Genomic DNA, 24,437 nt, shown 5'->3' on the forward strand with positions numbered 1-24,437 from the left:
TGCTATTCACATTTATCCAGTATATGTTTTTTTCTCTTAGATCACCTATCTTCCTATAAAATTGCATCCTGAAATTAACCCAGAAGTCTGACTTAGGTCTTATTAGAGGGCAGAAGAAAAATCAGCCCTCTTGACTGATACTTCAGCTTACCTGTTGTTGCTTACATACAGAACTGAGCTCTAAATAAGAAAATTTGTTACTATAAACTTGAGATGTCTGTGGTGAGAATTATTGTGGTTTAAAATTGTAGAGAACACCAAGCCCTATTTCCAAGGTGCCCTGTTGAGTCTAGTTTAGTAGCTCAGCGTCCTGGCTCTTCCATACTTCTTCTTCTTTTTTTTCCTAATTATAGAAGTAATGCATTTTTAATTATAAAACAGAAGAAATACATACCATAAAAATTGTTTTCAGTTAGCATAGTATTCCCCAAAGACAGTAATCATTAACTGACATTAGTTCTTGATTTTACTGGTTCAACCAGGAATAAGCAAATTCTAAGACAATGTACTAAATTTTGGTGAAGGTGCAGTGATAAGGGTCCATACATAAATTTGAAATCTCAGAATGTACATACCCTTTGATTTAGTATTTCTATTTCTAGTTAATTAGAGGGGAAATGATCAGAGATGTTATATGTATATGTAACACTGAAAACATTAGAAACAAATAATAGAGTAGTGAGAATCACGTATTTGAATAGTGCAGACTTTTTTTCCCAATGAACATATAATGACATAATATAAAGTAATAAATTAGTTTAATAGTTTAGTCCCTATTTTGTAAGGAAAACATTTATACACACATATATGTACAAGTAAATATACCACATTAAGTACTGTGTAAATACATAATCAGTCCTCATCTTTTGCAGATCCCATATTTGCAAATTCATCTATTCACTAAAACTTATCTATAATCTCGAAATCAGAACTTTCATGGTAACTTGTAGACATGTGCAGAGAGGCAAAAAATTTGAGTCAATCAAAACACACGTTCGCAGCTGAAATTGAACAAGGCCATTTGTATGCCTTTTTGTCTCAACTGTCATGCTGTTAACAAGTGTCCTTTTTAGGTCTACTTAGTACCATGTTTTTATATTTTTGTGCTTCTTGTTGATGATTCTGCTGTTTAAATTGGCCCCCAAGTGTAGTGCTGAAGTGCTGTCTGGGGCTCCTTAGCACAAGAAGGCTGTGTTGTGCCTTTTATGGAGAAAATACCTGTGTTAGATAAGCTTTACTCAAACATGAGTTGTAGTGCTATTGGCTGTGAGTTCAATGTTAACGAATCAACAATGTATATTAAAGGTGTCTGAACAGGGAGGCGCCTGGGTGGCTCAGTCAGTTGGGCGTCCGACTCTTGGTTTTGGCTCAGGTCGTGATTTCGTGGGTTGTGGGCTCGAGCCCCATGTCAGACTCCGCGGTCTGCTTGAAAGACTTTCTCCCTCTGCTCCTCCCCTGTTCATGCTCTCTCACTCTCTGTCTCTCAGATAAATAAATAAATGTGTTTTTAAACAGTGGCGTCTAAACAGAGGCACACGTAAAGTAAGGCTCTGTGCTGACTGGCTATAACAAAAGTGCTATGAGCAAAGGCCGGCAGGGACCTGCCCTGTTTTCCCCACGGAACAGTGCTTCAGGGTTTGCTAATTCAGTCGTCATGGCAGCTCTGTGTACCATACCGCCTGCAAGTGATGACGTGGACTCTTTGTATGTTTAGGGAAGAGACTGGAAAGGTATAGACCAAAACAAATCAATGGCTGTGATTGATTACCATTAGTTTCAGATTTTCTTTTTTTTTTAAGCTTTTATTTATTTATTTATCAGAGACACAGTGAGAGAGGGAACACAAGCAGAGGGAGCATCAGGCAGAGTGACAAGCAGGCTTCACGCCGAGAAAGGAGCCCGATGCGGGGCTCGATCCCAGGACCCTGGGAGCCCACGACCCGAGCCGAAGGCAGATGCTTAATGACTGAGCCATCCAAGCACCCCTCAGATTTTCTGTATTGAGTATTACTTCTGTAAATCAGATGATACATGCATTTTAAATACTAATTTGAAAAATTAAAATTCCTTATTGGAAATCAGAGGTCAGCTTGAGTTAGTTGCCTCAGAGAAATTGGAGAGACTTAGATAATTTGTGAAATCCTTTATTCAAAATGTGTGAGAGCCTTTGGAATCATCCCTGCTCCCCTGTAGACCATACCTTCCTTGTGTGCATGTGTGTGTCCAGTGGGTTGTTCTGTTTTCCCCTTTCTCTCTGGCAGTCAGCCAACTAAATGCCAGCACGCCTGTTCTTTGAGCACCAAGCTTCTAGGCTCCGTTTTAGCAGTCTCCTTTCAGTGACATTACCTTGTAAACAAGTTATAGTTGAAATTGAATCACAGTTAATTTTATATTAGTTATGACTTTAGTTCCCTGATTTGGAACTATACTCTGTCTCCTCCAATGATGAGAAACTCAGGAACCTACCTCCTCAATCTGAGCAGCACTTTCGCAAACCACCTAATTAATTTGCCCACATTTGGTGAGTGATCCAGAGGGACACTGAAATGCCTCGCTGCAGGTGATAGTAGACCCTCTGGTTGATAACTTGCTCTATGATTCCTGTATTGGTGTGAATATAACATGGCTATTTCTGTCATTTTCTTTTAGTCTTTAAATGGCTAAACCCGAAAATCCTCCCAGTGGATTTTAGGGGAAACAGTTTTTTTAAGCCTGAAGAAAAGTTAATTTGCTTCTATTAATAGACAATGTGGAGCTCATACTGAAAACAATCAGTAAGCAGCACAGCGTTGAGAGTCAAGACAATGAGCAGCCAGATTATGACAGCGTGGCCTCAGATGAAGACACAGATCTGGAAGCTACTGCGAGCAAAGCAAACAGGCAGAAGGTGAGGTGACATGTTGTTGCACACAGAAAGGGAGAATGTGTTTCTTTTTGGAATCTTTCCTCCTACAAAATCGCCTTATTTGTAAACCACTGTGAAAAGTACTCTGGAGATAAAGTTGGGTTTACTACTAGCTTGGGCCAGCAAGGTAAATCGTTTTAAAATAGGAGGTCCTGTGTCCCTAAGTTGATTGAATCACAGCCATACCTCAGCTGTGATTTTATAAAACTTGTGAGGAGGGGCTGATGTGTTTTATTCCTTCAGCAAATGTTTACCAAGTGCCTTCTCTGGATCATACTCTCCCAAATGAGGCCTAGTCCCTTTCCTGTGAGGCTGTCCCTGCCTAGTAGGAAAGAGAACTGCAGTCAGAGGTACAAAGGGATACATGTCATAAGAAACAAACGAAAGCAGAGGGTAGGGGTGTGAGAGGAGACCCAGCTTGTTGTCGAGAACAAGTGTCTCGAGGGGCAGGAGGGGGGGCTGTGTAAGTGGGATGTCTGTCAACATGTGCCTTAAAGGATGCATGGGATTAGGTATGTGGAGAGGCAGGGGAGGGTGGTCTAGGCAGAGAGAAGGTAAAAGAGGGCATCTGATACAACCCGCTCATGTGTGGAGACAGCCTAAAAGGAGTGGGACTCACAGCTGTAGCAGAGGCCGGGGGTCACATCCTGGAGGAGCGTGACGTCAGACAGAAGAGTCCACACCTTGGCAGGCAGTGTAGAGCCCAGGAAGGGCAGGAGGGCGATGGTCAGTAATTTTGGTTCCTCTCTTTGGGGAGAACTGTTCTTGGTAGGTCAGAGAGCAGAGGAAGGAAACCCAGTTGGGGTACTGCTGAGAGGCCGCCCTGGAGCCTGTGCTGAAAGGGTCCAGATGGAAGGGAAGTCACAGTAGCCGAGTGAGTGTGGGCCCAAGGAGAAGGCAGTGGAGGCCTGCTGGTGCACCTGCTGCTGAGTCCCCAGGACCTCGCCTCAGATCTGGCCCACAGAGGAGCTCAGCAGACATTTGAGAATGGACAAACAGGAAGACAGATAAAGAGGTCTCAGCAATAAGTTCGAATGTTTGAAGCGGGGACATAGACTTACAGAAGATGTGTCCAGAGTTGTCCAGCTCACATGACTGCAAGAGGGATAGTGCCATCAGTAGATACAGGGAGTAAGGGAGGGACAGCAAGAGTCACTCGTCCCATCTGATACGCCCCTGCCCAGTGTCCCCAGAAGCACCAGATTCAGAGCAAAAGCCAAAGTCATGACGGGATCCTACTGACTGGCGTCCTCCTCTCTGCCTTGCACACCTGCTGCCTCTAGCTAAGCTCTGCTGCTGGCTAGAACGTTCCTCCAGACAGCCACTGGACTAATGTCCTTCCAGCTGTTACTCATGTCTCACCTACCCAAAGGCTTATCCCACCTGTCTCATTAAAAGGCACCCACCTTCACCCCTACTTCTCTCCCCAGCCCCTCACCCCGCTTCATTTTCTCTATTTTCCATTGCATTTGTCACCTGCTATCATACTACATAGTCACTTATTTTTATTTTGTCCATCTCCCACTCTTCTGGGGTGTAAACCCCATGGAAGCAGGAATCTTTGTCTATTTTCTTTTTTTATATATCCCAAGTCCCTAGAACATTGCCGGATGCTCAATACAAATAGGTTGGAATGAAGGAATTACTGAGAGAACGAATTTAAAAAAAGAAAAAGGAGCAAGAGAAAGGCAGGGAATACAAGACAAATGCACCGAGAGTCCTCGTCAGACTAGATTTGTGGCCGCACTCCCTATTCTGTTAGAAAATATTGACTCTAATTTAACTTTTCAGGTATTACAGTAACCCTACCTTTATGCTTTATTTTTGCATTCCTCCCAGAAGCCTTGATTTGGTTTGATTAACTTTGCAGTCCAACTGGCATGGTCAGAATTTGAAATTCTTTAGCTGTGAGTCTTGAATGTTATCATCATCTCAGATTGTGAACATTTTCCCCAATTTATTTTTAGAGCCTAGATTCAGATTTATCAGATGGACCAGTCACTGTGCAGGAATTTATGGAGGTCAAAAACGCTCTAGTGGCTTCTGAGGCCAAGATACAACAGCTAATGAAGGTGAATAACAACTTGAGTGACGAGCTGAGAATTATGCAGAAAAAGGTAACACGTTAATAAATGCCAGGATGATTGACTCTTTAACCCCGTAGTATAAGAAAGAATCCCAGGCACAATGCTGGTGGGCAAAGGGGAGAGAAGCAGTTATTGTAACAGACCTAAAAACCTTTGGGCCAAACTTTTTGGAAGCAGTATGTATTTGGATCTTTCAGACAAAGTGGTTTTGAATAGAAATAAATCCAGAGTAAGTTTCCCAAGCAGTTGGCACAGAACAACCTTGTTGCAGCCACCCTTGCACTATGCCGTGCTTCCTGAGAATGTGGATGCACTCCTTCCTATTGCTCATTCTAAAGAATCACACCATGAAGACAGAGCAGATAAAAGCCCTGAACAGGTGTCTGTGCTTTTCAGCGCTCCATGCAAAGGTTGCCATCCCTGCTCACTCGTATTCTCAGTTGTTACCCACCCAGCTCTGGCAGCTCTGTCCCACATCCCCGCTCTGTTTTTCACCAGTACTTAACTAATTTATGATGTCCTCAGAGCCTAGAGCAGGGCCCGCCACAGAGTAGGGACTCCATAAATATAAGAAAACGTTTTCATTTGCACTAGTGAGAACTGTACACTTAGTAAGAAACAATCCCATTTGCCTGGCATTTTCTCATTTGCTGCCTTTTGGGAGAGTCAGAAATATATGAATATATTAATCCCTAAAAGGAGTGTGGCTACGAGTAGCAAGGAATATGCTTGGGAGGGAGATTGTGTATGTAACTCTTTATGAGACAGCTGTCCCTGTCATTCAGTTCTCCAAATTGAGGTTTTGTGCACTTCCCTTAAACAGAAACAAAACGAACTATGTACCTGTGTCTTAATTCTGCCATTTGAAGTGATGTTTCAGAATCATTATCAAGAACAGAGGATAAGGTGCACTCCCTGTGCAGCTGGGTCCTTCCCAGTTGTGTCCCCTAAAGGAAGCCCAAGGAACTAGAAGGAGGTCTGTCCCCTCTGCCTGTCAGGGAAGGACACTGCAGTGTACTCTCGCCTGGGGCTTGGTCTAGGATTCTTTTGGTGTGGAGTTCTAGATGATTTTTTTTAGATATATGGCCCCAGACCTATAATACTGCCTGATGATCAACCAGATTTTAATTCACCCCTTGTTCTGGGCCAGCCTGGCCCCATCTAGGGCTGGTGTGCAGCTGTGAACAGGGCAGACCAAGAGCCCTTCTGTCTTTTCTGAAATATCTTTTGTTTAATGAATTACAGTTTGTCCCATTAACTGCACTAATAATTTTTGTTGAGGTGACTTTTTCTGAAACATGCTTACTTTGCCAGTGTAAATCAGTCTGCTAAGTATCACTTTTTTTTTTTTTTTTTGCTATAAGGCTCCTTTAGTATTTGTAGAAATCACCAGAGATAACCTCGTATCTCTGAAAGCAAACATCTTGAGACTTAAGAAATGCAGAGTGAAATTATTTACCATTGCTCATGGATTATCTCAATTCCTAGAAACGCTTTTGATTTCTGGAGCTATTGAATTACCTGTAACTTCTCATTTCCTGTTACACTCCTTCCAAACAAACACTATAGTCTGATTCTTATTAAGATCAGCATCAGTCACATTCTAGGACATCTCTCTAAATACCAAGGACTAAAATTTTTTAAAATCAAGACAAGGAACTCGTGCTCAACAAACACATTCAAGCAAAATCTGCACTGGATGTTTTAGAGGCATGACAGGTGTTAAGATGAAGTTTCAGATTTCAAGGCATTATCTAAAAAACTCTTAAGAGAAGGTTTTTGTATAGGCACATGACCAGACACCCTAGTCGTTCGTGGAGGGGCACGTGTCACTTTTGCTCCTCACTCTGGACTGTGTCCATTTCACTTTAAGACATGGGCTCCCTAATAAATAGTTTGACAGGCACCTTATGCTTGTCTCTATCCTGGAATGTAGGAATTTTCAGTGGCTGCTTGTCACTTTGCAGCTGTTCTTTCTTTGGGAAATGAGTTGCAGATAGAAGTTAAACCCTATAAGCCTTTGTGGTGTAGAAGCACTGTCATTCCTTAGTGGATCATACTTGGAAAAAACAGAAATGAGGGTGTTTCTGTGGCAGAGGCAGTATAAATCAGACTGTCCCAAAAATTTAGCACTATTACTATAAAAAGTATATAGAATTTGCTTGTTTTGCAAAGATGTGTTGGTTTTATTTTAAAATTAGGTAAAAGTTTTTATATCTATATAGTTGACAAAGTAGCATGATTTGTATCTGATCTTTCATATTTAACAGTTGCTTGGAAAAGATGCTAATTAATGAAGAGGAGCAGCCACTATTGGTGTATTATTCACAGATCGGTGCTTTCTAAATAAAAATTGAAAGTAACTCCTAACACTGAATGGGTTTGCTGTTGAAAAAGTAATGATCTTCTGGTGCAAATACATTTGCTTGCGGACTTAAGCCTTGGCCCTGGTGGGGAATTTGGTCAGAGTTTACAGTCTCTGTCAAAGAGTAGACAGCTGAACTTACACCACACCCAGCTTATAAAATGTCATGGAAGATGAAGGAGCACCAGAGGGAAAGGACACTGTGCAGACGGGACTCAGTTAATTGTGTTTCAAATGCCAGACGCTAAGGAGTAACACGATTCCTTGCTGATCCCTTAACTCTAATTCATCAAACACCATGAAGCAGCCTGCATGTGAGGAATGGAAGGAGCAATCAGGGTCTCCAAGTGACAGCCTCTAACTAAAATAGGGTGGTGCCAGGCAGATTAGAGTATTTAAAGCCAACACCACCGAGGTCGTGTTTTTGGTTAACAAAGCCCAAGGAGAGAGAGAGGCCAAATATTCCGGCCCTGGCTGAAAGCTGATTGATCACCAGAGGGAAGAAAGCGTGCTACGTGGAACATTCAGACGAAGATGTTAACGTAGTTCCATAGGCCTCCAGTTTTCTTCATGATATGTTAATATAGCAAACTTACCATGATTTGGTTCCCTCTCTTTTTTAAGAAGTTCTAAATTGTTTGGAATATCAAGAGTATTCTGTAATAAAAATTTGTTGATCATAATTTTTCTTGTTGGCTTTTTGGGAAGCAGTAGCCCATCTGATTTTTCATAAGCTGAACTTCACTGTCTTTCTTGCTTTGCAAAGCAACTCTGGTTATCTTTGTGCTGCTTCCATGGTGTCTGCTGGCATTTTTGGCATTTGCAAATTGCTCAGGGCTCATTTGAAAAGCAGGTTACCTAAATCTTCATGATCTCAAGCTCTTGCTTGAAACAGCCTTAGAAGAATCCAGAGTCCGGCTCACCTGCAAACATTTCCCAGGCCCACCATGACCAGTTTTTAAGTGGTTAGACATTTCGTTTTTTAAAAGTCCAAACTGTAACCTTTCTGCAATGAGAAATCAAGCCTGTTTAATTTGCTTGAGTGATGAAGTGAGTTGATGCGTGTCACTCATTCTAGGAGAGCGAGTTCTTGTTTGTAGTTGCCTGTAACTTTCAACCCAGCTAGCTGTTACTGTTCTTACTGTTTAAAGCTGGTAGTTGTATGCGTTTACTTGGTGTTTGCTTTTTCTACTTGCTATAGAAAAACACCGTCCCACTGCCAAACATTTCTTTCAGCTTCAAACACTCCAGAGTGAAAATTCGAACCTCAGGAAACAGGCCACAACCAATATATATCAGGTGCAAACTGGTTCTGAGTATACAGACACTTCCAACCACTCTTCCTTAAAGCGACGTCCGTCTGCCCGGGGCAGTAGGCCCATGTCCATGTACGAGACGGGATCAGGTCAGAAACCATATCTCCCAATGGGAGAAGTGAACCACCCCGAAGAGAGCAGGACGAGACTCCAGCCTTTCCCCGCGCACGTAAGTAACACCACTGGCGCTTCCGCTGTTCACTCTGTCCAGCCTGACTCCTGCACTCCCTCTTCTGAACCTGCAGATCCCTGTGTCTCTGCTTTGCCAAATTGGGCTAGGAGAGTTATCCTTGTGTTTGCTGTATTAACATGTCAACAGATGCTTGTTATACTCCTACAGGCAGACAGGGCCATTGGCGGAAAGTTTTCCAACAAAGTTCAGGATTCTGGCTCCTGTTCAGCACCGCCCCCCCTTCCTCCCTCATATCCATAATATCTTTCCCAGCCAGTCAGTACTGGAACTTTTTTTGTAACAAGCTTTCTTCCCCACTTCTAAAAACAAAAACAAATGGTAAAGGTCACCAGCAAAATTAAGTGCCATCTTCTTTGAGGTAGACAGATAGGTGCGCCTCTGTGAAATGGAGCCCTTAGAATTCAGAGTGCCTTCTCTGCTCCTCCTGGTGGAGCAGGTAGTGTCTGCAGCCTGGGTGTGCAGGGTAGGTCTGGAAGCCTCCAGGCCTCCGCAGCCTCTCCATGTGTGGTCAGCCTGCTTGCTTAGCTTCTGCATCCCCCCTCCTCCCCTTCATGGAGACAGCGTTGCTCTGTCATTTCATAAAAGGGAAATGTAAAACCTCTATACCGATTTTACAAGTATTGTATGCCAAAGATTGCATTCTGTAACAGGCTGCTAACCATCTTGTTTTACAACAGAATAAGTATTGTGTTGTGCGGTTTTCAAATGTTACATTTCTTTCGAATTAATTTATTTTAAAACCCATCTTTTGACAAAATGTTACGGACATTTTGGAACTTACACTTTTTCAGAGAGTAGTATTTATCTTTTATGAATGTGAAAGTTGTTATTTCTTCAGTCAGATTTTATAGGAGTTTCCAAAAAATTCTCAGAGTAAATGCAGAGGAAAGGATATGGTCTAGTAAATTAAGACTTAGTTTAATTTTGTCAGGCTTCAGTGTGGTAAAATTTCAGTGTTATATTGTAGTTGGGGGTCCGTTACTTCCACTTCTTAAGTTGTTTGGGCTAAAACATTCTAAGGCAATTGATTTGGTACATTTGGTGTAATGGAAATGTCATTGAACTAACTTAAGGATCTTATTTTTGTATAACTGAAAACAAAAGTTAGGAAAAGCAACTTTTGTCAGTTTTCACAGTATACTTTCTAATTTTAGAAACATTTAGAATGCAATGTCATTTTATTGCTAAAGTTCTGTATCTGTACTGAAGAGTAGCTTAATAACCTATACCAACTGAACCATTCATATAGTTTCTTATTTCAAGTATATCCTGATTAAAAAACAGACATTTGCTTAAGGCTATCTGACAAAATTAACAAATTATGTTAGGTGTTATCTTTTCTCTTATGGAAAAGTAGCTTTATAAATTCCAAGTAATTTCTGGGAGGCATCTCACTAAAGGAGTAAACATTTCTGGGGACCTGTCATCATCTAGCATGGCACTGAGCCTGCCTGTCATAGAAATTTCAGCATTGATCTCACAGAGTGAGTTTGTTTTTAGGATTCTTTTACTGGGAAGCCCTGGGTAAAGGTGGTGTAGGGTCTTTTGTTTGTTTTGTATTTTCCCGAGTGTGTTTCTTTTTCCCCTTCCAGATCGGGAGGAGTGCGCTTGTGACCTCCTCTTCGTCTCTGCCTTCCTTCCCCTCCACACTTTCCTGGTCGAGGGACGAAAGCGCCCGAAGGGTTAAGTACACTCTGACCGATCTGCTATCTGGAGGAGGGGCAGTGCTCCTGGGCGCTTTGTGCTTCTCCTGGCCCTCCTGTCCCTCCACTAACTGCCCTTCTGTCCTGCATGAGGCAGTGCTTCCCCCAGGTGTCTCAGCACAGTGGCGTGCGGGCACGCGTGCGTGCACACACACACGCACACACGCATGTCTGTAGGAGGTGGTCTCCCTTTTGTCTAACCCCACATTGCTCCATTTCACTTAATATTTAACAAAGTTTGCAATTCACCCTATAACATTTATTGAGAACAATACTGTCTTTTTAAACAATCAAAAACAATTAGCTGGCTGCTGGTTAAATACTATAATAGGGCCACTGTGTCAAATTTGTCCAGAGTAACAGTTGTCAGATTAACACTAGTATATTTGGGCTAACTGAAACACTAAGACACCGTGCTTTATTATTTTGTGTTGTTTTGCCTGTTGACATTTTTTATGTCCATGCCATACCTGACACACCCAGCTTCTGCAGTCCCCCTGCATCAGAATTGCAACACGTGCCAGCATTGGAGGTGTAGGCAGCTGCGAGTATGGAGCAGTTCACTTAATGAGTTGGTTGAGTCCAGCTTGCTGATGTATATTTACATTCCCTATAACAATATGTGATTCAGGTAAGCCCCTTTTAGAGTAGGCAGACAACAGTCTCAAGCGCCTCCTCCATACCCAACCTTTTGGTAAGTCAGAGTGTCCCAGGGACTTAGGTGACATGCCTGCTCCCAAAGGCACTGTCAATTTGAAAAAATCCTTTCCTGTGGCGCCTGGCTGGCTCAGTCGGTTAAATGTCCAACTCTTGATCTCAGCTCAGGTCTTGATCTCAGGGTCATGAGTTCAAGCCCCCCATTGGGCTCCACTCTGGGCGTGGAGTTTACTTTAAAAAAAAAAAATCCTTCCCTCCACAAAGAGTGCATGATGTCAAGCTGGAAAGCAGTAGAGAGAGTGTACAGGCTTGCAAGACCTGCGTTCAGGTCATGGCACACTCTTTAACAGAAGGGTAGTGTGATCCAACTTGAGGGAAGGTGGCTGTGGGTGAGGCACTACCCTCACAGACAGGGTGGGGTTTGCATGAGGCTTTATTCCATCCCCTCCATTTCAGTAGGAATGACAGAGTCGTTCGTTCCCACTGCCAGTGCCATATGGCTCATTGAGGCCCTTTGGCGGTTCTCTTCCACACTTGGAGGTAGTCTATTAAAAGGAATTCTTGTATGATACTTAGTCTTCTGAACAGTTCTGACATCAACTGCAATGTTTTTATTGTAATTTTTCAGTTAAAACTAAGGGACAGATAAATAGAAATGAAACCACTCATTTGAAATTTTGCTAGTAAGAATCAAGTAAACCTCCTTTGCCCACTGTGAAATTTGTTTAAAAAGAAAAAAATATCTATCTTCTTTGGTAGTTTTGAGAATCCTTGCAGGGACTGCTTGCTGAGACAAATTTTATACAAGATTAACAGTTATGTCATTTAAACTGATAATCTCGATTGTTCCTGACAGCTTCATCATGAGTTTAGGCTTTTATGGCATGTCTCTATTCAGAGAAAACTGCAAATCTGTTCGGTAAACTGAACCAGCACCAGCTATAAGGTGACTTTTCTATTAACAGCTTTGAGAGAGCAGCGCTTTAACTAATAGGTCTTAATCTTAGCTCTGCATGTTTACAGTAATTTTCATAAAATTAAATGCTGGCTAATTTGAAATTCTGTACCATGCTTTTACTGACAACGATGAAATACTGTGTAAGTAACTGATTTCCCGGATGGTTATTGCGATATGTTGTTTTCTGGGCTTGAGGAACATTTCCTGAGTACTTGTTGGATATATGAGCTGTTACTCTTCTAAAACGTTTAAATGAAACGTGGTACTTTCGATCATTGCGGGGTAATGCATTTGATTTGTAATTATCACATTTACATCAAGGAAAGCAAAAAGATTATAAAAATGTGAGATTTTCTGGGTTTAATTCTGTTTTCTAGATTTTTCCACTGGAGCAGCTCTGGATGAATTTTCTAGAATAATTTTTAAATGCCAGTTTTTTACGTATTCATTTTTGTATGTGCGTGTGTGTGTACACACACACGCACATACAAACACTCATCCATGTGTATGTGCATGTGTATATAGAAACTAAAGGAAATAAGCATTCCCTGTGAAAGGTAAGATGGGGTATTTTTGTTTGTTTGTTTTGGGGGAGCTTTTTTAAGATCACCTCTAGAAGAGCCTGCTTTCCCTGTTCCCTGCATGAGGTACAGTGCCTAGCTTTGGTCTTCCAGCTACACTTCTAGTGTCTAGTAACTCACTGACGGATTCATAAAGCCAGGTGAGAATAAGGCAGCAGGTAAAACAGAACTGCCTACTGGTAGGAGATATAAACACAGGGATCTGGAAGGTTATAGTAGATTTTATAGAACTTAGCTTTACAGACTCTCCACATAGCTCCAAGCCAACACTTTAAATCATTTGCCAGATGAATTTGAGTGGGTAGAGCATGAGTTCACATTGAATTTTAGGAGCCCAGCAAGCGTCTTATATTAGAATGGCTAGAACCAAATAAGAGCACTCAGAAATATGGGAAAACCTCAGCACACAGTGGAAGGGAGCCTTTGCCCTGGGAGGGGAAAGGGAGGCCATGGGGAGAGTGAAGCCAAATATGGCATGAATAAGGAGTCTTCCCCACCTGGGTGCTGGCAGCCTTGTGGGTCTGCATCGAGCCTTCGGAGGGCCAAGCAGCATTACCAGCAAGGAGCAAATAATTAGACTTTATATAGACTCTTAAACTGGCCTACTCTATGCTAGCCATTCTTTTGGATGAAGATACAAAGTCTCCATAGGTTTGAACAAGGATCTTAAGTTACAGCTATATCTTTAACCACATTTTATTGCAGCATCAATAAAATTCCTTAGTCACATGTTTTGAGTAACTTGGATTGGATTAAACTCAAGGTATAAAGGTAGAAATAGCTCATATTTGTATTTTGCAAGGTGATCCAGTTAGGTTTTGAATCAATTTCCACTGACTTCTGTTCTAGATGAAGAAATTCCCAGACATTGTGGGTAAAATAAATACTGAGGGAAAATCATTTTTATTAAACACTCCGGAACTAACATAGTCCCCTTCAAGGGCATGTGGTCCCCTCCAAATTTGGTCACCCTGGAAGACCCTATGCTTCGCTGTGCTGACATTTGCCCAAAACATTTTTAGGATTCCTCTTTTGAATCTGTGTTCCATTTTTTAATCTCCACAATTGCATCAAGTATTTATATCTTAAGGGATAGATGTTTTGGGAAACATAAAAGTGGTTGGAAACCAAGTGTCATGCTGGGTTAATCAATTTTGGTTCACAAACAACATGCAGCATTAATAATACTGGTTTTCTTGTGTGGCTCATACCAACTGTCTCTGAGGACAGTTCTTGGAGAGCCCTAAGTGTTTTGAGCAGTGACAATCCTCAGGCCCCCAGGCACGGAATACTGGAGATAGTAGGAGACGGGACCTAGGTTCTTGGTGCTGGTTTTCTGCTGACTCTGTGGCCTTGGCTTTGTCCCCCAGCTCTTATGGCCCTTGGTTTTCTCATCTGGTATTAGACTAGATAATCTGCAGCTGGTTTCCAGCACCGAAGGTCTTGGGTATGTAAGTGCTGGCCTGTGTGCATTGTATTATGGTTAAACTCCATATTCCTTAGAAAACTAAATGTGGGTGTGTTGCTTTGCATGTCTGCGTTAGTTTATACCGGGGATCTGTTTATGAAGTTGCCACTGAGCTAAGAAGAAAATGGTGCCAAGAGGGAGAGAAATCATTTCTGGATCTCTTACTCAACTTTTACTAAATTTTCAGTAAAGGGTTGGCTCCTGGCCCAAGTGAGATCTAGGGCCTGAAGGCCACGTAGCGTAACAGGTAATCGTTCCTAGGCAAGGCTCCCAAAGGCCTCGGGCTCAACACTAACAGGTGTTGCCTTTCTCTCTTACAGGCATCCAGGCTGGAGAAGCAGAACAGCACGCCTGAAAGTGACTACGACAACACCCCCAATGACACGGACCCAGACGACACGGGGTACACCTGCAGGACTGCCCTGGGGCGGGCTCTTGAACCCGAGACCTAGCAGCCGTGCTCAGAAGACGCACTTTATCCCCCACGTGCCTCCTCTCTATTTTCAGACCCATGAGCTCGTAAAACATGGAAGCCTAAGTTTATAGTTCAACCTCTTATCCTATTATTACCCCAGGGGCCTGGTTTTCTTTTACCGGCCTATTACACACGTCTCTCAGTGGCTGTATGTGCTTAAAATCAGTACTCTTAAGTCAACGTGAGGTCACATTCTACATTTGTAGCCCAAGGGATGAGCTGGCTTAAGGATGGCTTTGTAACAACACAGCCTCGCTGTTCCACTTGTTTCCTCCCTTTCCCTGTCTTTACCCTTTCTCTAAGAGTCATAACTTCCAGCCCCGTGGTAGCAGCTGCCATGTGAGCTGTGGCTGCCTGTTGAGGAAAGAGCCTCACCGTGAGTCTCCTGCCAGACAGGATAAAGGAAACCACAAAAGCAGCCAGCTCATGCATTCAGCAAATGCACATGCACTGGCTCCTAGAAGCAGAGAAGCAGCTAATAAGCACCTGTCACATTTAGCCACTTCTTTGATGGTCACAGGTCAAGCAGAAAGGGAAGGCGGAGGAGTATGGTGCGGCAAGGCGACGGCGCAGTACCGGATACAGCGGAACCCCCCACAGCCCCAAGCCCCACCCTCCCCAGCACGGAAGACGTCATCCGGAAAACTGAGCAGATCACCAAAAACATACAGGAGCTCTTAAGAGCAGCGCAAGAAAATAAACATGACAGGTAAGGGGGTTGGAAAATTCTGCCTGGAAAAGTGTACCTGCTCTGGAAGAGATGCTGCTCTATTACGAACAGGGATTTTTTTTTTTCAGTATGCTGATCTTTTTAAGGTTTTTTGGAAAATTTCAGGTTTGCATAACAGGCTTAAGAACAAATTTGTAAATTTCGGTGTGTTTTTGTTTTTTACATGCTGTTTTCTATTTTCCGTGTTCTTATGAAGTGCTCTGGAAACATGCCTCTAGAAATAGAACTGCAGCTTATTTAGGGTTGGTGATACTGCTGGTGCCGATCGCGAGAGGAAAGAAAGAAGCTACCTTAGACCTTGCACCTGATTGTCCAGCCCCTGTGCTCCCTGTGGTCTCCCTAGCTAGAGCAGAGTTGTCTGACTTAAAAGGTATCCTGACACAAACATTTCTTAGGTCTCCTTTTCGTGCGTGTATGTGTGTGTGTGTGTGTGCAGCATGTGTGAACATCTAGGAAACAAAGCGGTTTACAAATAAAAGTGAATCTAATTGACACCCAAATAATTCTGTGCTCCTGAAATAACAGTCATCTTACTCTGAACAGAACCACATCCTGCAGAGTTCTTTTTTTTTTTTAAGATTTTATTTATTTGTCAGCGAGAGAGTGAGCACAAGCAGGGGGGAGAGGCAGAGGCAGGCTTCCCGCGGAGCAGGGAGCCCAATGCGGGACTCGATCCCAGGACCCTGGGATCATGACCTGAGCCGAAGGCAGATGCTTAACCACTGAGCCCCCCAGGCGTCCCCATGCAGAGTTATTTCTTACGGTGAAGAAGGGACTGGCTCTTCTTGCTCATTCTTTTGTTCCCTGAGCATGAATTCTCTGAGAACTTCTGGTGAGTTGTTAACTGCTCCAGGTGACATCCTAGTTTCACGTGGCCAGCCATGTTTAGACACACTCGTGGAGTGTGTAACATCCTCCCGCTGAGTTTACGAAAGCAGCAGAGGCAGTCACAAGCCCCGAGCAATCTCACTGTTTTCCGTGGGTCAGTAGAGTGTGGAGCCTCGGCGAAGAGCTCCGTTGCGGGCAGTGCGCCCACACAGGTTGTTCCAGGAACATTGTACTGCTCCTCCTTGGTCCTCCCTGTTCGCTTACGCCTCATAAAGATGCCCAGTTATCTTTTGCCTTCTCTGGGTTCCCGGCACCGCCAGGCTAGACTCCTCTCTCCTCCTTCCCTTTTTCCACAACTCTCACTTCTCCCAGGGTTACTACTTCCACTCAGCGGGAGAGGAGTGGACAGTGTTTGGTGAGGGATGAGAGTTCGTCTTCCTGAACGGACTGCTGGAGGATCCTCGGAGGAAAAGTGGAAGGCTATTGCTCAGCCTCCTTCCATGAGAATTACAGGGCTGTTCATCCCCATCCTTTCAGGCAGCCTCTCTGTCACACACCTCCATGCCTCACGAGCTGCAGGTGCGCAGTCCCTCCGCTCAGCACCACAGGCTTGGCAGCAAACAACTTCAGGAGCTCCCTGCATAAAGCAAGATGTGTCACAGCGCTCCAAAGGGCAGTCTTTTACGGACTCCCGACACCGAGATGGCCTCCCTCCCCAGGGCTCTCCCACTGGTCAACAACAGGCTTCGCTTTTCATTTACTCCAGTTCTGAGGTGCCATGCTTGTATTTCAAACAAACAAACAAAAAATGTTTACATTCCATCGTTCTCTTTGGTAGTTGTCAAAAATAGAAATATCTGCCTGGAGGCCATTTTTGGCCTCTGAGATCACAATAAGGTGCTTGTTTTTCTTTTTCTTTCTTTTTTTTTTTTAAGATGTGCAAACCCATTCAAAAGCGTTACAGTCTGATTTTTTTAAGACATGAGAGAATGATGCAGAGTTTAATCATTAGTTCACTCTTTCAGTGTAAATCAGAATTGATCTAGAGAATTTATGTTTTTTGAATTGTTCAGTGTTCTACTAAAATCTCTGGTTACATACATGTGCAAGACATTTTAATTTATAATTTTGCATTGTAGTGATTAAACCCATGCCTTTTCCGCTTGTTTTCTCCTCTTGTTCATCTGTCGCTTACGCTCATCCTAAGTAGACCAGCAGCCTGCGCAGACACATTCAGGCTTTGCCCTGGTCCCTTGAGCCGGGCGAGCTGCCCACAGCCCCTGGCCTTGCCTCAGCCTGGTTCCTCCCCTGGGCCTCCAGCCCCACTCCCTGCCTGTCTCTGTCTCTCTCTCATACACGCACACATGCACGCATGGTCACACAGCTCAGGAGTACTACATATTATGCACAAAAGCCTTTTTTGAGGAAAGATAACAGCTTGAAGTTGTGAACATGGACTCCCCCGAGCGAGGAGGATGACGACTTTCTCATTAATCTGCATGTGCTTGCTTTTGTGGTTCACTGGGGACTGCCTGAAGTATTCCGTACTGAGTGAGTGTTTGGGAGGTGTCCTTAGGAAAATTGTCTTCTGTGTAGCAGGGGGAAGGTGGAATTACATTTCTGGCTCAAAATGAAAACTGTGAGCAAAAAACTCTCAGGTGTGATTCTCTGTTAACATGTTATTAATGGACATATTGATTCAAGTAAGATTTATGCCTGAGACAGTGGTTGCCATAGACATAACCTTTTTCCCTGAGTATGTGACCAGATGGGTTGTTGCCCCTTCATACACAGGCGAAGTGACTCCCTCTGCCTTGGCCTTTTTGTTACCATGTGGAGTATGGTTTTAATTGCTCACAAAGGTAGAAGTCAGGATTGCCCATTTGAAGGTATTTTGGGATAATATAAAAACCACTTTCTTGAGATACAGTGATTTAATTAAAATGTAGTAGCCAGGCTTAATTAAAATAGTTTTGAGACTAGATTTCTTACAAAGATGAAATACAGGGTTGCTTATTATGACAGTGTTTAAGCAGAACCCAACTTTATGACTTAAAGAATGGAGAAAGAATTTTACTCGAGGGCTTTAAGTGCAAAGCTGGATACCGAACAAGATTTCATTCCTGTCTTGGAAGGGAAAGTTTAAAACATAGCCAACATGGGTGCTTGTGGAAGGCCACACCTGTGTATTCACACCATATTTCCTACCATGCCACAAATAGGCTGCTAGTAAGCTTTCTCATATCCCATTTCCCCCCTGGGCTCTGTGGGTCAGTTGTCCTAAAACCAGAACCCAGGCCTGGTGGCAGCGTGCTCACCAAGAACTGTTGCTCAGTCCCATCTTCAGTGTGTCTCTGTCTCTTGACCTCGTAACACATACTAAGGGCGGAAGCCTAATATTTTGAAGGTGCAGAGAACCAGCCCCATATGCTGCACATCACAGTGCCAAGAATAGGAAGCCTGAGTGAAGCCCTAGTCTCCGTTCCTGCGGTTTTCCTCACCTAAGAAGTCAGAGTCACCAGTCACGAATGAAAAGAGGCCTGCTCTAAAGGAAGGTGTGAGGCTGTTGTGTCTCTGATAGCAGGAGAGGCCTGTGGTGTGGTGTTGAGGGGCCCAGGCTCGGGTGCTGGACAGTTGGGTGTGTGCTCGGCTCTCTCACCAGCTGTGGGAACTTGGACACTCGTCCTCTTCTCTAGGCCTCAGTTTCCCCTTTTGAAAAATGGGAACAGAGCTCTCACTCCATCAGTGCTCCTGAAGCCTCAGCTCTCTACTGTCATCTCGGGGGCCCTGAGGATGCCAGGTGGCCTGGAGGAAAGGGCGAGGACAGGCAGAGTCCATGCACTTTGTCTTCTCAGAGCTCACTAAGCAAGCATAGAAAGTGCTGGTTGTACTCCTAGCCTTTGGTTACAAGCAGAGTCACGGCGGCTTCATGAGAAAGTGCGTAAGTGATCAAGTACGAGCGTGGACCTCAGTATTTTCTCTTTACCCAAAGTAAAGCTTTTTGATTCCCCAGCAGTTGAGATGCATTTGAATAGAAGGAATTGAGAGAGGTCCATCGGTTTTAAGCAACATGTGCGTGTCGAGATATAGGCTCCAGTTCTAATTTTAAGGACTTTTTTTCAGTCCTGTATTTTTAAGTTCCGTGGCCTCTGTGTGGAAGTCCTTCTCTCTCAAGAAATGAGAAAGATGAAGCACATGAGAACCAAATGACCCACTGGAAGAGGTATGAGTGTTGTCATAGACTGGCTGGCTGGCTGTGGCTTCCCCTGGCTAGTCCACGTTCCATACCTGGAGACTGTTTGTAGCAGATTGAATGAACTTTCAGGAAAGGATGAGGACCCTGCTCCTGTTGGCGTGGCATCCGCAGTGGGCTGGTGGCAGCCTCAGCCCCTTCCCTGGGGGAATATAAATGGAGCGCATTCTGGCCCCTGAGTACTCTCCATCTCTGCAGTACTTTGTACTTTTGCTGTCTTTGAATAACTTCTTCAATATTCTTGCAGCTATATCCCGTGCTCAGAGAGGATACACGTAGCTGTTACTGAAATGGCAGCATTATTCCCCAAAGTAAGTCGCTTCCTACTTACTTGGTTCAGATCCTTTTAAATGAACTGAAAGAAATTTTTTCAGGACCCTTGATATTATATTAACCTTTTTTTAGCACAAGTTTTAAATATGCAGTCATAGAGGACATGGAAATCACTTGGTCCTACATGAATATTGGTGGGGTTTTTTTGTTGTTTTTTAAAGATTTATTTATTCGAGAGAGAGTGCATACGCATGTGCATGAGAGTGGGGGAGGAGGGGCAAAGGGAGAGAATCTCAAGCAGACTCCCCACTGAGTGAGGAGCCTGACTCGAGGCTCCATCCCAGGACCCATCAGATCATGACCTGAGCTGAAACCAAAAGTCAGATGCCTAACCGACTGAACCACCCAGGCACCCCTATGAATATTGGTTTTAATAAGACAAGAATGTGTGAGCCCAGTGCTAAAAGGCAAAGCATTAATAGAATAAAATTGTATCTGGAATATTTCATCCGAGTGGGTTACTACTGTTTTTCAAAAACCACCTCAGAGTAGGATATCCTACTAAAATGACACTGCGTACACTTTGACCTTTGACCGAGCACTTTGGGCATCTCTCACGCTGTGGGCCGCACAGCTTGCCGTGTCCCGAGCACCCCCACTGAGAAAGGGCACGACGAAACTGCCGTGCACCGTGGAACAGCTTGAGCTGTCCTCACAAGAACTCTTGTCCCTGCTCTTGGGTGTCCACCGTGCAGCTCACGCAGACAACTGTGTTCTTCTGTTCAGAAACCCAAGTCTGACACAGTGAGGACTTCCCTGCGCTTGCTGACATCCAGTGCCTACCGACTCCAGTCAGAGTGCAAGAAGACCCTCCCCGGGGACCCTGGCCCGCCCACGGACATCCAGCTGGTCACGCAGCAGGTCATCCAGTGCGCATACGACATCGCCAAGGCCGCCAAGCAGCTGGTCACCATCACCACCAAAGAAAACAACAACTGAGCAGCTCAGTGCCGGCCCTTGCATTTTCTAGGCTTTTTAAAGTCCACTTTCAAATTGAGATGTGGAATTCTGCCACTTTTTACAGAAACAAACATTTACTGAAAGTTTAAAACTTTTTTTAAAAAACTCAGTATTATTTTTGCATGTTTTCTAACAAATTTTCGACTGTTAATTTAACCCACTTGCCTTATTTTGTGCCTGTTTGCCAGTTTCCTCTCTGATGTTCTGTTGTGCTGTTGAGTTGACGGTCATAGTCATCCAAATGCATAGTTCCATTGTTTCAAGTTTGTTAGAACTTTTCCATCCCTTTGAAACTGCCTGTTTAGGGTTAAAATTATGAGATTTTTAGTGAAATATTTTCTGGAGAGATTTGGGTTAAAAAAAAAAAAATCCACCTCATCTGTTCCCTAGCAAGCATTGTGCAATAAGTGAATTTTCCAGCCCTAGTGCAAAAATCTCTTAAGTTTGGGGTGTCTCCAAACATGGATATAGAGAAAGGACTATGCCCCTCTCTAAAAGTAGTATAACTGTCTCTCTTGGAAGGAAACAATTTAACTGCTCCATTGCTTTTAACTGTTTTATCTTGTTAGATGTTCTTTTATTTGATGTTTCGGTCTGGATCCTCTGTGTCTTTTACCATTATCCTGAGGTCTCCGTGGTGCCAGATAAGCACTCATCCCCCACGTCACGTGTCATTTGGCCCTGTCCAGGTAGGAGCGGGGCCACGTTATCACGCACGGCTCAGTGCTCCACCTTCCTGCGGAAACCAGACGTGTCATTCCAGATGTGTGGCAAAGAGGAGTCACGTCCCACAAGCCCTAACTAATTCTGTGCCACCCCATTCAGATATCACTGCCATAAACCGTGGGAAGAGAAATCACCTACTCCCTGACATGGTAATGTATCTCTCTCCCAGAACTCGGTTTCTCTAACCACTTAAAGCTTCCTCACACGGCCTCACACGGTTTGGCACATCTCATCACCTTTAAGGACTTCTTATAAGGTAAGGCTTACACAGTCATCTGAGTATGCTTTCTCCTCCATTACCTCGCTGGTACTTAAAAATTAGAGTTTATCTTTCACGAATTCCTCAGAGAGTACTCAAGCTGACTGCCAGCTATCCCAAAACTACAAAAGTACAGGTTTAAGTTCTGGAACATACTGACATTGGTTTTTAAACTACTAAAAAGACCTTTCTTGCTCTGAATGCTAAAGCCTATCCCTGTCCCTGCTTCTTACACAGTTTTGTGGACCAGAGGGGCCAGGCAGCACCGATGGAGATGAATGAAGTGGGCCAGGTACAGAGCAGGGCCAGAGGACCGTGGGGGAGAAGTGGCACACCCAGTAGGGACAGCAGCTCCCCAGTTCCACCCAGGCTGCCTTGTGGAAAAGAGGGCCCGGGGTTGGCAGAGCTTTGTTGTTTTTAAGAGACGCCAGAAATACGGATATTTTTTGTGCCATTTTTCTGTTTATAAACGGCAACAAAACCTTGTCACGGCACATGTGTGGGTGAGCTATGGCCTCCAGGCTGCAGCCCACAGTCTCTGCCTGGGGCTCCTGTCAGCCGCAGCAGGAAGGCCACACCTGCCTTACTGCCGAGGCTTACCTGTACCCTGGCCACCCCTAACCTGTGTCAGGTCGCTTTTAGTCCCCATCTTACCCATATATTGTCCCATAGTGCTCATTCATACACGTGAGGAAGTCAAAGTAATCACAGTTGCCTAAATATGTGTTAAATAAGCCTGTATTTTCACAGAACTGTTTGACTCACAAACATCTTTATAGCTTGACCGGATGCTGTTGTGAAGGAAGCACCGTGATGGTGTTTGGTTTACTAAGTCCTGGTGTGTGGATGCTTTTGCTGGATTTTGCTACACTGAGTAGCGTGGGGAAAGGGTCCACATCTCCAAAAGACTCATCCACTTGTCTGCACAATCCTAAGTGCCGTGTTCCTGTTGGATGCTGAGGGGATGCCTTCTACCTTAAATTCAAGCACCATCTGATAGCCTTGTCTGCATGCCACACTGTCCTTCCTCCTCTTTCTTGCAAACACCTGCCCTCCTGTTGGGCCCGTGCAGGGGCCTCAGGAAAGGCCCAGTGGCCATCTTGAGTTGGTGCCTCGGCCTCCCAGGGAGGACAGGCTTCTAAATGAATCATCTGCAGGGGGTGCAGCAGCGTCCTCTCTGGAACACTCAAGGACGAGTGACAGAGGACCTTGTCTCTGTGCCCCTAGAGAAAGTCAAGGAGTGTGGGGACCAGAGAGCACCCCCAATTTTAAGAGCACCACAGACATTTGCTCTGAGAACCCACAGTGCCAACACTCGAGAGAGAAGTTCTGGATGGAGTGGGATGCCTCCCTCTGCTGCCCTGCACATTGCCTCCACCTTTTCTGAGACCAGGTCCCATTGGCAAGTGGCACCTTGTCTGGATGGCCGTTCACCACCTTTTGCACATGTGTTCCATAGCCTTGCACTAATGCCCACGTTCTCTAAAGTCATTTTTTACTCTTAGTTCTCCAATCTCCCCCTGTCCCCACGCCACAAGCTGATAGGACGGAGGTGCACTTTATGAAACTGACACTTGCCGAAGGAGACCGCTCCACCCCGAAGCTCCTTTAGCTGAAGTTCTCTGCCTCGGAACGCAAATAGTTCTTATTTGCCAAAGAACAGGGAATCGGGCCCAAAGATCAAATACGGCATTCATACAATTGGAACCACAGACACACACCTCGGGAGCTGTTCTCCCGTTCCTCCAATGACTGAAGCTGCAGAACCAAGAGCGAGATGAGTGTGTGTCTGTCCACAGCGGCTGTGAGCTCTCCAATCCTAGATTGTTCCTTCTGTCTCTGTCCCCGTGAAAGTCACCCTAGTTTTTATGAAAGAAGATGCTGCATAGGAAAAACGAAATGCCTTTTGTTCAAATGTGTTCTATCCACGTCACCCATTATTCTGTACCTTTTGTGTCTATTGTACATTCTACCCCTGTAATTACTGTACAACCCTGTAAGCATTGTAAAATCGTTTTGGAATTTGTGCCTGCTAGTTATGCAATAAACAGGCTCTATAGTGTGTCTTTGTGGTAATTCTGTTTCCTGGCAATTAGGTGGTGGTACCAGATTCTCTGTCAAAGTTTCAAGAATGTTTTCCTCCCGTAAGGTAATCTTTAATGAGACAGTAGTGAATGTCTCCACCCCTGGTGTCTCTTGGCCGTTTACAGGAATGGTGACCTTTTTCCTCCTGCTTATTAGCAGGTAGCTCTCTCAAAAGAAATTACACGTCACTCCACTCCATTCTCCACTCCATTGATCTTACGATGTGTTCACTCCTAAAGTTTAATTTTTCAAATTCAGTGACAGCCAGCCGGGCCCGGTACCCTCACCTCCTCTACCAGGTGAGGGGGTCATGGGGTTAGTCTCTTAAGGCCACCAGTCTTCTTTCGGAGCCAGGCCCGTTGTGCAGGTTCCCATAGGGACGGTGGGATATACCTGGGTTCATCGGGGCCACCCTCAGTCCCCAACAATTGTTCTCTAGGGGTGACTTGGGGCTCTTGTCTCAGAAGGAGGAGCAGGGCCTTGCCATCGCAGGTGCCTTCCCAAGCAACAAGGCTAGGGGACATGGAACGTCCTCCCTGTGTGAGCCAGCTTGTC

At 44.3% G+C, this 24,437-nt stretch overlaps 1 protein-coding gene across 18 annotated transcripts in view; it reads left to right on the forward strand.

The window, feature by feature from the left end:
- GIT2 (GIT ArfGAP 2) overlaps nt 1-23,861 on the forward strand; it is a 50,341-nt gene extending 26,480 nt beyond the window's left edge. For 3 of the 18 annotated variants that reach the window (XM_025889350.2, XM_025889351.2, XM_025889357.2), the window contains exons 13-20: nt 2,745-2,887; nt 4,873-5,022; nt 8,594-8,842; nt 10,459-10,548; nt 14,554-14,636; nt 15,229-15,417; nt 19,767-19,830; nt 20,579-23,861. In XM_025889350.2, coding sequence (XP_025745135.1) covers nt 2,745-2,887; nt 4,873-5,022; nt 8,594-8,842; nt 10,459-10,548; nt 14,554-14,636; nt 15,229-15,417; nt 19,767-19,830; nt 20,579-20,791 — 1,181 coding nt within the window. In that variant the 3' untranslated portion in view covers nt 20,792-23,861. Of the gene's footprint in view, nt 1-2,744; nt 2,888-4,872; nt 5,023-7,262; nt 8,041-8,593; nt 8,843-10,458; nt 10,549-14,553; nt 15,418-19,766; nt 19,831-20,578 lie in introns of those variants that run through there. The other 15 variants (XM_025889354.2, XM_025889356.2, XR_003211651.2 and 12 more) reach the window with 14 other exon arrangements.
- The last annotated feature ends 576 nt before the right edge of the window (nt 23,862-24,437 follow it).

Source organism: Callorhinus ursinus, unplaced genomic scaffold, assembly GCF_003265705.2.
Source record: "Callorhinus ursinus isolate GAN/ISIS: 27379988/994484 unplaced genomic scaffold, GSC_fseal_2.0 scaffold41, whole genome shotgun sequence".
Taxonomy (NCBI): domain Eukaryota; kingdom Metazoa; phylum Chordata; class Mammalia; order Carnivora; family Otariidae; genus Callorhinus; species Callorhinus ursinus.